This window comes from Copidosoma floridanum, unplaced genomic scaffold (assembly GCF_036245765.1).
Source record: "Copidosoma floridanum isolate Cflo_tuat_1 unplaced genomic scaffold, Cflo_Japanese_pri ptg000008l, whole genome shotgun sequence".
Taxonomy (NCBI): domain Eukaryota; kingdom Metazoa; phylum Arthropoda; class Insecta; order Hymenoptera; family Encyrtidae; genus Copidosoma; species Copidosoma floridanum.
In genome coordinates, this window is record NW_028321885.1 from 3934364 (window position 1) to 3947765 (window position 13402).

The following is a 13402-nucleotide window of genomic DNA, read 5'->3' on the forward strand; positions in this document are numbered from 1 at the left end:
GCAGCAAGGTATTTTAATGACGAGTAGTATAAGTAAGAATGGCCAACCACCATCCACCTTCATTAACTATATTATTTAATCGAGCGCGCGGTGGCTCAGTCAGCTAGGTTGAGGGGATTGGCACGTGGGAGACCGTGGTTCAATTCCTGACCAGTGCGACTTTCGGGCAAGTACCTCTGTAATTTTTCACATTTGCTTTTTCACCACGCAATCCTCCTTGAGGAAGGTTTAGGCATTCCTCGCAGCACAATTGCTTAATTTCCTCCTACCCCCTCCTAGTAATGGAAGGCCTCCCATCCCTTTCCTTGTCCCTCTCCCAAGTGCTAAGTACCCTCAGTAGTGCCCTTTATAGGAGCCGGACGTAGAGCACTATAATATAAAAAAAAAAAACTATATTATTTATATATCAGTGTTACCAGTGACTGATGTTAACAAACATGTATGCATATACGTATTAGTTTATTTTTGAAGTGTATGTGTCATCATACTTTGCTAATAAAATTAATTAGAATATAAAGAGTGCTATTGGGGTCAACAAAAATTATGGTGAATACTAGGGGGTATATGAGGGGTTAGTGAGCTCTAGGGGGGGGGTGGTGGTGTCTGAAAAAAATTTACTAAGCCAAAATAAGTAAGAAAATGACGGAATTTTACCTTGCTTTGTGGAAGGCAGTAAGAGGCAATGGGTGATAGTTGGGGAAATGTAAGAAGTGCGATGGGGCTGTAAGGGTCATAAAGGCATTAGTGTCGAATGCCCCACACAAGAAATCGTATGATATAGTATAAATATACATATGGGGATTTGAACGTTGAATACAACTTTAATGAGTTCAATAACATTTTTTAGATTTAGCATCTGGTTACTGTTTCATTTGGTTTTATGCTACAAATAAAACTCTTGTACAATACTTTGTTTGTTTCTTGAAAGTAAATAGGCCCTTGCTTTTGTGATACTTGTTATAACTGGACAAGTAGGACATTTAAATTATCTTATGACAATGGTTTTTTTTGCTTACTTTACTGGCTTACAGTCCCATGTCAGAGAAAGTAACGTAAAAGATTTCTTGGGAACGACTAGAGTTAAATACTTTTAACCTCTTGCATTATGGCTGACGTTGGTCCTATCTATGACACGTAAGCTTATTTTTTGCTTACGTATTGCTTTAGTGTACACGTACTACTTTGGACACCTTTTTACCAACTGCTTTTCGGAGTTTTTTTTTACTAGACAAACTTACAGCAAGTGCTCATAAAAATCACAATACTAGTAAATTTTTTTTTTAATAACATGTTTTTGACATCAAAATTTTTCTATTTATCTATGGAATTAAAAGTCTTGTTGTTTTTTTCCTTTAAGTTCGTAAAGCCTTTCATTACAAATTTTTATTGTTTTTTAGCTTTTTTTTGATACTAAATCATTTTTATTATGTATCTTAACTGTTTCCTAAACACTGATAGTAGCGTAAACGCTTTAACTACTTTTGTATATTATTCGTTGCATTTGTCTGATCAAATATAACTACACTACTTCTTATCTTTTCACTTTTTTTTTTAAAACTTGCTTACAGCTTAACGAGCATTGTAAGCTTGTATGTATTATTATGATTTATCTTTTGATTAAATAACTAATTCAGCGTAAAGTTTTTAATAATTTACAAATTTTTCTTGTCTAAGGTTATTTTTAAACCATTCTGCTCTCTTTTACCTTCTTATAATTTTTTGATTGATATCTTAACGTAAGCATTTAGTTCTATTACATTTTCTTTTCGTGCTTTATTGATTTTTACTTAGTGCTTTGAACGGCACTTACTTTTGACGTACTTCCACTGTCTTAGTATACAATTTTAGTCATATTTCGTCATTTTCTTATTTGCCATACTTTTTTTACACTTATCTCACTATTGTACAGACAAACAACTTATTCTTGCTTTTTTACTAACTTCCTCTTTGCTTTGCCTTTTTCTTCTCAGTATCAATCTTTTATCGTTTTATCCTTTTAGCCTCTTATGTATAGTCAACACAACTTATTGTCTGCAGTATAAAGAAATCTTCAAGTACTTACACACAGTGTTAAGTATAACTTGATCTTATGAATAAAGTGGCATACAAGAGTAAAGTTACGAGGCAATCCAACATGGGCAATTTAGAGCAGTGCCAGTGGATGGTTGGTAGGCAGTAGTGAAGCTCGTACCTTCTTTTTTTTTTGCCCTTTTGCAATTCTGCCAAAAGCTCAGTCAAATGTAGTAATTATTTACCATTATATGTTTACGTGCAAAAGAAGTCAAATAAACACATTATCATAAAAATAAAATCACATTTAATCATCTTAAGCTCGCCTAATTTTTCATAATTTAATATGGAAAAAGAATGAATAAGATTAGTTGTAAAAGTGGTCCTTCTTAAGCAATTACATTTTTTTTATTCTATATCACATTTATTTAAATTAAATAAATACTGGATAATTGAATATAAAAGTTTTTAGTATTAATGACATTTGTTGGATTAAAGTGTATACCAGTGAAGATAAAGCACAACAATGAGGAAAAACCAGCTGTGAGGAGTCTTTAGACCCTCTGTAACATCGAAATTTTTCTCGCTTTTTAGAAAACGCTAGCTGTATGCAGCCATAATGAGTAGGATAAAATATCAAGTTAGTATAATCAAACTAAAAAATTAATAATAAAATATGTTTATTATGTATAACATAATTAGTAATTACTTGAGAGCCAAATAACCTTGGGTAATTAAGTGAACGAAAGATTAATATTTTATAGATGTATAACGGTAGTTTTCGTCAGATTAGTGCCATTGTCCCCAGGGCTATTTTGCAACCCAAATTACCTTATAACGAGTATTTTGATCCCGCAAGGTGACTTACCGTTGAAGAGAAGACACCAAAATTATTCTCTCTCGTACGTCTCTGCTCAACGACGCTCTCCCTACTTGCCCTCCACTGAACCTGTCTCGGGGGATTTGCGTTGATTTTAATTTAGATATTTATTAGAACAAAAATTAAAACCATCTAAAATCACTTCAAATACACTCCTTTCGGTCCCGATGCCACGGCGCAAGCCCTTGATCGCAACCAAGACGCCAGTGGTGCGCTGACAGAGCCACGCTTGTCCGCTTATGCACACACACTCACGCACCCTCAGCCCCACTTTCTCTCTCGCGCGACTCTTGTTCTGGGACCAGGTCTCCTTGGCGCGGTTGACTGTCCGTACATACACACACACGTTCGGTGCAACCTGTAGGACCTAGGCATGGATTGCCGTCACGGCCAGAGAAGGTCGCAAACACGTCTTATAATTTCATGTTCCAGCGCCAGCCCTCGATCCGGCCCGCACTTGCACCAGTGCTATGCCACTCCACTTGCTCTCGCAGTCGTGCGTGCCCTTTTCTTCCCCTTCCTCTCTCTCTCTCTCTCTCTTTCACTCAGTCCTTGTCTCTTTCTCACATACTTGTCCGATGGATCAGTCTTTGCGTCTCAGTGGAGGTCCGAGTGGGGCACACTCACCACGCGTTCAATCCCAGTCTCGCGACTCTTGCCCTCGCACTGGTAGTGACAGTCGATGTTCCCCCCTTTGTGTGCCCTCTAGCCTATTCACCGTACCTTGACGTATGCTACTTGACTCTCACAGATAAGTGAGCCTGCTGTGTCGTCGAGGGTGGTGGTCCGGAAAGTTGATGATCCGGAGTCCCTTGATCCTCCTCCCCGGCTGCGTAGGGCCCCCTCCTTCTCGGCTTGGCTAGGGTTGTTGTCACAGAGGAGGACATTTGATTGACGGGGCGACCAGCGCTCAGGGCCGAGCAGGCTTGGATCAGCCCTATTTCTCCTCTCTTTCTCGCTTGCTCTCACGGTACCTCAGGTGCCGACGCTCTCTCTCTTTCACACACTCTCGTCGCGTTTTCCCGTCGTGGAGCTCGACCCCTTTTCTGATCTCCGCGTACACACTAGAGAAAAGGGAATAATAGAAGAGATGCTCGTCTCGAGTACTAGCCACGGAGAGAAAAAACAAAACGAAAAGTAAAATGGCGTGGACACTCTCTTTACGCTCGACAGCTCTCTCTCTCTCTCTCGACAGTCAAAACTCTACTGGCTTTTTCCCTTCGCCCTCTCCTTCTTGCGCTCTACTCCCTGACCATTATGTCGGTATCCCCTCGTCCCTCATTCGATTACCTTCTTGTGCTCAAACTGTTTATCCGGCCCCTACTTTACCTTCCGGTATGACTCTTACGTGCCGACGCCTCGACACTTACATAATCGCATTCACTCATACGCACGCTACATTTTCTTGTCTGTGTGTGTGTCTCCTTTTCCTGCTTACCATTGGTCGTTTCTAAAACACATAAAAATTTAAGTTATACGAGGATCCCATTAAGAACACGAATTGGTTTCAGAATAGGGGCGTCGACATGACGTGCAAAAATTGTGAAGCAAATTTTGCCACGTCACAACCGGCAAATCAGGGTCCGAGGGAGCAACGAAGTGATGGTGCTCATGTTGAGAGTCTTATTTTTCTTAACAAGGGTACACCAGCCATTAAAAAATGCCAAAACGCCGAAGGTATAAAAATTTACTTTATTTTTAATGCTTTTTCAATTAAAAAAAATAAACAGTTGATATTTACTATCAAAATACAAATAAAAGAAAATAACAAACAAGTGCTTCTCTCTTTAAGACTATTAATCACTGGAAGCAACAACTTTTAATGTTGTTGTACAAATGGCATTATTTCAAAAAGGTTTATAATAATTATTGACAGTAACAACTTATTTTACAATTTTATCACTATCTTTAATTTGTACTCAATCATGTACACTTTGTTTTTTATTAAAAAAAATTTAAAGATGTACGAATGTTAATGCAATAGTGTGGATAACCTGCGTGGTAAATAAAAATACACTTCTATGTCGTATTTTATATATAGGACAAGGTACAAGAAAGTTTCACGTACAGGACAGGCCCTATACAGCCATCAAATCTGTCAGCCCAGTTCCTGTACAGGCAGTCAGGCAAGAAAATTTCTATGCAAATATACTTACAGCAGCTGCTGAAAATGTAGTACTGATGGTACACAGTGTGGATAGAAGCTACTAGCCGATCATGACCAAAGAAGACTGAAAAGAAGGAGGCCACCGAATACTGCCGTGTGCACGTGGAAGGAGAAATCTGCGTGTGCCCATGTGTACAGCTTTTTACACTACTGTTAAACTATAGTGGGGTTAGAAAAAAGTCTTGTTACACTTGTTCCGTTCTAGCGCCCATTAGCTTAAGATTTACAACGGGAAAAAAGGAACTTAATTCCAAAAAAATATAACATTGATGACTCATTATAAATCTAGCAGCACTTTGACATCATGAAAAAGAATTTACACGAGCAGAGTTAATACCTTATAGGAAGAGCTCATTAACGGAGATACTAAGGTAAGTTTTTTAAATGATTTGTCATTTTTTAACTTTTCCGAGATGGGCTGAATGTAAGCACTAGCATTGTGAGAACGAAAAGAGTCTCAACCTTATGTTAATGCCCCTGTAGTCATCTTCTGGGAGAGCTAAGACATGGTTAGGATACATAGTTGAATAAGTAACTGTTGTTAAACTTAGCTACAACTAGTAAACTTGTCGTCCGTGATCGATTAAGTGATTGAATACTGTTATGAAAAAAATGGTTATTTATCAACGTAACGCCATATTAAAGCATAACTTTTTCTCTGTATTTCTAGAATTATACTTATAATAAACATTATTACAACGGATTTTATCACGTATAATTTAGACATTACATCGAACTTTGTTAATTAAACTACAGTCCAAAACCCATCATACCTTACTTTTTAACCTTCATCGCAGCTTACAAGCTAAAAGCTACATATTAATTTTAAAAAAAAACCATGTTACGCACTTGGGAGTGCCCGTTAAAGTAGCTACGAGCTATAGGAGTTCTTGTTACACTTAATTTTCTTTATCTTAACAACCAATATTACCATGTTTGGCGAAAAAATATCTGACTTTCCCCGAAAAATACATAAACTTATGTAACCAATTGTCAATTTAACGTATTGATAGATAACAAAACTCTTATATGACTTTGAGCTAGAATGCCTAACTATTTAAAAGTGTATATCTTAGAAAGTCCTTCTAGAATCAATGAAAATTTTAGTCTTTGGTAATTTTATAAAACAAAGTTAACAGTTTTTAATTGAAATTCTCTATTATATAATGAAATTTATTAGTAATATTTTAAAATTTTTAAGGAAGACTTTCTTATTACGGTAAACAAAGATATATTTAGTTTTTTTTCACTTTTTTAAATTGCAACGACTACAAAACCAATCTTTGCGAGCAGTAGTTTTCTCAGATTATTTTAAACCATTTTCCAACATTAACGTAACCTTTTTTAAAATACTATACAGTACGATTTAAAGAGACATATGGTATAGTACGTATATAAGATTTTCTAAAGCTTCATTTTCCAACTGTCTGTGCACTCCAGATGTGATTATTTCTTACAAATTTTGACATACATAAGTTAGGTAAGGAATAATTTTAATTTATAGCCACATTGCTATAAGATAAATATTTTTTAGTTAACGACTGGATACTTCCATAAATATTTAATTTGCTGAATAAGCACTGTGTGTAATGAATTGAAGACAAAGAATTATCAATACGTAGAGGCAGGTTTTAGAAACAATTACACAACGTATGTCGATTCAATATAACAAAAGCTTTTTTAAGAACGTTTTACTGTGTAACTTTTACCAGCTCCGTTATACTATTAGATTAACAGCAGTACAATAAAAAATCCAAACAAAAACTCATCAAATACTCAGAAAATAATAGCATTATGTTCTTATTTGACTTTCAGTAGTTGCAGATTTAACACTAAGTGATAATAATCATAATTAAAGAACTTTTGTTACTAGCTTTCTCGCCATCGTATTTTAAATAAAGTAAAAGATGCCGGAGACAGTATGGCTACATTTATAAAACCATTCACAATCCAATACTTTGATGTCTTCGTGACAGCATCTTCTTCAAGTAACTATGTCAATTTGACGATGCAAGAAATGTGCGCTGCATGACCAAGTCCAAAGTGAGTAAGCTGAAGCCATGTAAGCATCTCGATTTTTCATGTTGTAAGCAACTAAAATAATAATACATGCGTTACTTTTACTCATTTAAGTAAGAATTTGTTGACGTTTTTCAAAAACAGTATGACAGTGACGATTTATTTTTTGACTTGCAGGCTAGACAATGTATAGATTTATGAAAGACAAGCGATAAGTAAAAAGCTGGAAAACTTTTCTGTTAGTCGGTTAAAACATAAACAGCCATTTTCATTGCTCTAACTTACTGATGTTTCAATAAATCATGTTGCTTCCATTTCGTACATTGTCTTGTTTGCATAGATCACTGAGTAGGATGTCAAACAGACATTGAAATATTGGAATATAAATTGATTGGTAAATATAGCCATAACTCTGGTTCCTAATAACTTTTATTTATTTTGAATAGTTTGTTTTTATCTAAATGATATTTAAGAGTTTGAGTAAGAAAAAAAAAAAAATTGCTGACGGTTGTCAAGAAAAAACTTTATTAAATTTTGTAAGGTAAATGACAGGGAAAAGAAATAAGGTAGTAGAGCTAATTTTTGAAGGCTCTTTAACGTTTATACTAAAGGAAAATTTGTATTGCTGAATAGATATACATCATGATTTCAAAAATACTGTGATAATCTTGTTTCACATAAATCATTCTTACGATGAGTCTTTTGTCCTAGTGTGGTTCTTTAAAAAAAATCAAACTTTTTCATGTATTTGTTAAGCATTTTTACCTTCAACAGATTGTTAATTTATTATCTTAAGATAATGTAACTATGATAGGCACATAATACCAGTGTAAGGATTCTTACTACTTGCCCACTGAAAGATCTTGATTCAAAAAAACACCTACCTCAATCAGCTGCATACTGAATGAAAAAAATTAAATCATTGTTATGTATGTGTACATTGTTTCAAATTTTAATTAAGGAGACCAAATATAAAGTGACAAAATCCTTGTCATTACTAAGCTAAGACTAAAACAGTAACTCACCGTATAATTTTTTATTTTCTACAATTGTTAAATGTGTCAAAGATTCCAAAGCCTATTGTACATGAGGACTCTAGGTTGAATGCCTTATAGAAATGACATAGAACACGTACATAGCACAAATTTGTATGCATATAAAATGGACCACAAACAACTATTAAATAACTATTCAACAAGAAACTGTTGTGATTAAGAGTAGTTGTACATACCATTCTGTAATACAATATAAAAGAGCAATATATTATATTAACTATATAACGCTTGCACAGTGTTCTAGATTTGTCTTACGAAAGCTTACAACTGAGTCATCAAAGTTGTGTCATAATAAAAGTGAAACTTAAACAGTAATTGGCTGTCTCGTCATTTATTGTTGTTTTTTTTCTTTACAATTCATTGTACCAAGAATACCTTAGGATCACCTCTATATGAGGCTTAAAATTTGTCTACTGAAGGTTGTGACTTTGATTTTGATGTCTGAAGTATGTCATTAAAAATATGTACATGACACACACTTATGTGTATGTAGGATGGACCAAAAACATGTGTTAAATAGCTCTCTTACAAGAAGCCGTTACGATTGGAACTTGTTATAAATATCATTTTGAGGTATAATATGTTCTTGTCATATTTTTGCTAATAACATGATACGTCTACATTGTTAAAGATTCAATTTGAGAAGCGTCATCTTTTAGTTGCTACAGCGTTAGAATTAAGTTATCATGGTCCGCGTATTCAATGACCCTTAAAGTCAGGAGTAAGTAACTATCTAGGGATCATACATAATTCTTGTTACTTTTATCAATGTTCTTATTTTTCGGTTGTATTGCACATAAAAACATTCGAATTAGTTGATTTTTTAACTATATTAACAAGTTTATATCAATAAAAATTGTAAAATAATAACTCATTTTACATACAGCAAGAACTAATTATTAAATTGTAAATCATGCCTTTACCTACATAACACACGTATTTAATACCAGTATTATATGTATTTTGCTTCTGTATTGACAAATTTTTCTGATAAATGAAAAACACATGTTCTTGACTGATTTGATTGAACCTCAACTTGTGTTATCATATAAAAATACTGATTTTTGCTGAAAAATATTGAAATTCTATTGGATTTCTGTTTTTTTTTCTGTACGTAAATAATTGAAATAATAAATAATTGAAAAAGTAGTTTGTTGAAAGAATAATTTTGTCTGCTCTTCTACTTTCAATATTTTAATGTTTCAGTTCTTAACGCTTAACAACACAAAGAAAACAAAGTTTCAATAGATTACTTTGCTGTGTTAAAAACCTATTACAATAGGTGTGGATAAACATCAGTGTATTTGTAAGTAACTAGATAATTAGTTGTCTGCTAAAATAACGTATTTGAATGAAAATAGAAAACTGTATGGGTTAGTATTTGTGAGTTTTGATTAAGAATACAAAAACTTGAATTTGTGATAACTAAGGTGTTTTATTTACGTCGCCACATAGTACCAAAAAATTATTTTTACTTCACGTAAAATTTTTGGTTTATGTTAGAATGTTTCAAAAGACACAAGCTCTTTTTAAGTTTAGATCAATTACTTTACACAAGTAAGGAATAGAGAGTGTAAAAAGTACATCACCAACTGTAATAACAACCATCACACTAGTTTAAGGGCTTTTAAACTCTATGAATTATGTCAGATAACTTAAGTATTTCCATACAAATTATTTAAATAATTGATAGTCTGCATACTTGTTATTATCATGACTAACAAAAAGCAGTAAAGAGTTAAAAAAATTAAATAATAAAGTTTTCATTAGTAAACTGGAGAAAATTTGTTGACAAAGAATATAGTCTAAATCTTTAAACTACGGTAAGGAAGAATAAGAAGACTTTTTATTTGTAATTTTCTTTCGAATCTCAGAGTATCTTGTACGCTTATCCAAATAATCATATGATACAGAAAAGCGTTAATTTACAATAAAAAAAAATTAAATGAGTGCATTTCTAAAGTAAACGAAATTTATTTTAGATGCACAATATTTTTTCCATTGGATCACTAACTGATAAACTTTATTGCTGAAAACAAGTAATTCCTATACTACAAAATAATTTTAAGTAAGAAAAAGATAAGTTTCGATTAAATTACAAGCAGACCTTTAAAATAATAATCTATATACGACTAAGAATTTTCGTAGTTCTGATTAAAGAATCAACATTTTAAATGATACAATTCTTACACGTCAGGTCCCCGTTTGTATTTTTGGCCTTTTTTTTATTTTTGTTAGTAATAATAACTCATCAAAAAGTATTGAGAAAAAAAACAATAGAATGTTCGACCCTAAAATACATAAGTATGATATTGAAATTTCTGGCCTAAAAGAATATGGTCTTGCATGTTATGTTGACGTAACTACCTTTGTTCTCTATGAAGAAAGCTCAAAGGCAAAAATAGCAAGCTAATATTTTATTTACATTTTTGCAATAGGCCAGTATGAAAACTTAGTGTATTATAAGACTCAAAAGTTTTGACTAAGACCAAATCAGTAGTTTCTAAGTAAATTCCTTAATAAAAACCAATATAGTGCAGAGATTTGTGTGTAAAAGAGCTTTGTTAATTTATTTCAAAACTCATAAATTTTACTAATAGTAAAGGTGTCTAACAAGCAATACTTATAACAATAACCTGGCCGAGACTAGAGTTTGTCAAAAGTTCAGAAAAAATATGTATTACATATTCATTGTGGAAATAAATTTTTGAACGTTGAAAGTTAAATGTTGCAACTTATGGTTAAAAAATCGTTATGTAAGAAATCTGAAGGTGTGTGTTTATATATTTCTGCTGCAATTACTAAAAATTAACCAAAAATTTTAGAGACGTTAAGAAAAATTTAGAGTATTATTTAAATTAATTTTTATTTTTTTATGCAGTCGTGCTTAAAGTTTGTTTTCAAATTGCTTAGAACACATAAAATCTTACTTATATATACATTATCTTACACATATGGGTGTGTTTTTATAAGTGTTGAAGTACAATGTTCATACAGTCCTATAGATAATATATTTATGCGTGCATGTGTGTGTGCGTATGTGTGGAAAAGAGTATATAACTGGATGTGTACAAAATACAAGTAAAAATGGGATCGTGTAGAGTTATATTCTTAATACAAAATGTTTGAAGAAACTAGAGAAATTCTTTTATTTAAAATTCAAAAATTTTAAATTCCAAAACTGTAAGTCCTTATTTGTTAATATTAAAAAAATGATTTTATTGTTTTTCAGAGTTAATATTATTTACAATACAACCAATATTTTAAATATGTTTAAATATTAAGCTCACTATTGTTACCTTATTGAATAATGCAATGCGAAGATTGATACAACATTAAGAATCCAAATTATTTTTTTAAAGCCACGTTAATACAACTTAGTAGTTGCATTTTACTTATTTATCTTTAAATATGTAAAGTCATAGTGTGCCCAAAAATGTACATATTCTTCAATGTGATTGTTATAAGATTTTACTATATTCATAAAAATCTCACTACATCTAAAAAACCAAATAGATATATTTGTTCACGGATATACATGCATAGTAATACAAGCATGCAAAATAAATATGTTCAAAAATTTAATATATTTTTGACGCCTCATATTTTTTGTGAAAAATTGAATAAAACTTCAGCAAAAAATAAACATAATTCTTAAAAAAATTCAATATTGTTATGTTAATATTATCCATTGAACATTCGATAGGAGATAATAAACTTAAAACAGTTTAAATAAGAAAAAAATTATTTTTTTAAGAATAATACAAGAGCAGTAAGACAGTAATTATTAAAGTAACGGCTGTACCATAGCTGTAGTAGACGAAAGATTCCATGAAACTGTATCAATCACTTTTATGAACATAAATACATGGAAATAAACTGAAAGTTTGTGTGAAAAAAACCACGAATTAACTAGGAACTGCCCAATCACTCTTAACATTTTAAATAGTCTTATTAATAATTGTTTTAATGCTTATTTTTAACTTATTACATTCTAGTTTCTGAACATCATCTTTATATGACGAATATTTAAATCAACTATTATATATTTTGTTCCTTATTTACCTTGTCTTCACTTTTTTATGTATGTAAAGTAAAGAAACGTTAAAAATAATTCTCTTTAATAGAATAGGAACATGTATGATCTAGTAAGTTAAACTTGTCATGAGATTTTAAACTATTTCTTGTAATATCTTATTGAAAATCAAACTAAGAAATAAAATTTAATTTTACGCTTATTTCTAAAGACACTCTTACTTAACGTGATGTCAGAACACTATTCACATCACGTACAACCTCCCACCATCACAGAGTCACCAACTCAGTTGGTTGTAGATATGTGTGTGTATGTAGATACATACGCCTGGACGATCGTACACAAATCTTAGCTTAAATTTTTATAAGTGTTAACAATTTTATTTACATCAAATTTTAAACTTACTAATTATTTTCTTGTCCTTTAAGAAACATTATTATAAATAATACTCAAAAATATTTTAATTCATCTGATCCTATTACTTTCTTAACAAAAAGTATGTCATAAGGAGTTCTTAGAGTGACATAATCAAATTAACTTATGACAGTTTGATACAAATGATAATTAATAATTGAGAAAAATTGTGAGCAAAAAGCAGTTTCCTTAACTAATTTGACTCCATAAGTTAGCAACTATTTTATTCATACAAAACTGAAAGATCTGATACAACAGGATGAGATTTGGCATGGACATAGAAGACTAGAGATCAGCATATTATTATGATTAATGGTACTAGAATTTTTATTATTATTATTATTATTGTTAATGTTATTACTATTATTATTATTTTAATTGTTGATATTGTTTTTGTTTTTGTAATCATTTTTGTTACTGCTTTTTTAATTATTACAACAGCTGTTATAAATTTTATTATATCTTTTAACATCATTGATGCTATAAGTGTTACTGTTGTAAGTGTTATTTTTATTATAACTTTTGCTTACAAAGTACAACTATTTATTTTAACGAAGAAGTACAAACAGGTATCACATTTATAAAAATAGTAGTTTTTAGGAATAACCTTATTTTAAAATATCAACTTTGTATTTTACAGCTGTTGGACACTTATCGGTTGTTACACAAACCAAAAAAACTTTGTTAAAACAGAAGCATGGCAAATTTTTAATTTTTAGAATTTTAACTTATGTTACTCATGAAATCACATTAAAAGTAGAATGATAACCATATTTATCTGAAAAACATTTTTTTAGTTTTCTGTGTTTCAACAACTTAAG

General features: G+C 31.6%; 1 protein-coding gene across 1 annotated transcript in view; it reads right to left on the bottom strand.

The window, feature by feature from the left end:
• Positions 1–12382, bottom strand: part of LOC106639005 (matrix metalloproteinase-14-like) — a 797797-nt gene extending 785415 nt beyond the window's left edge. Inside the window, exon 1 of the mRNA XM_089589223.1 lies at positions 11937–12382. Coding sequence (XP_089445349.1) covers positions 11937–12071 — 135 coding nt within the window. The 5' untranslated portion in view covers positions 12072–12382. The remainder of the gene's footprint in view (positions 1–11936) is intronic.
• Positions 12383–13402: the final 1020 nt, after the last annotated feature.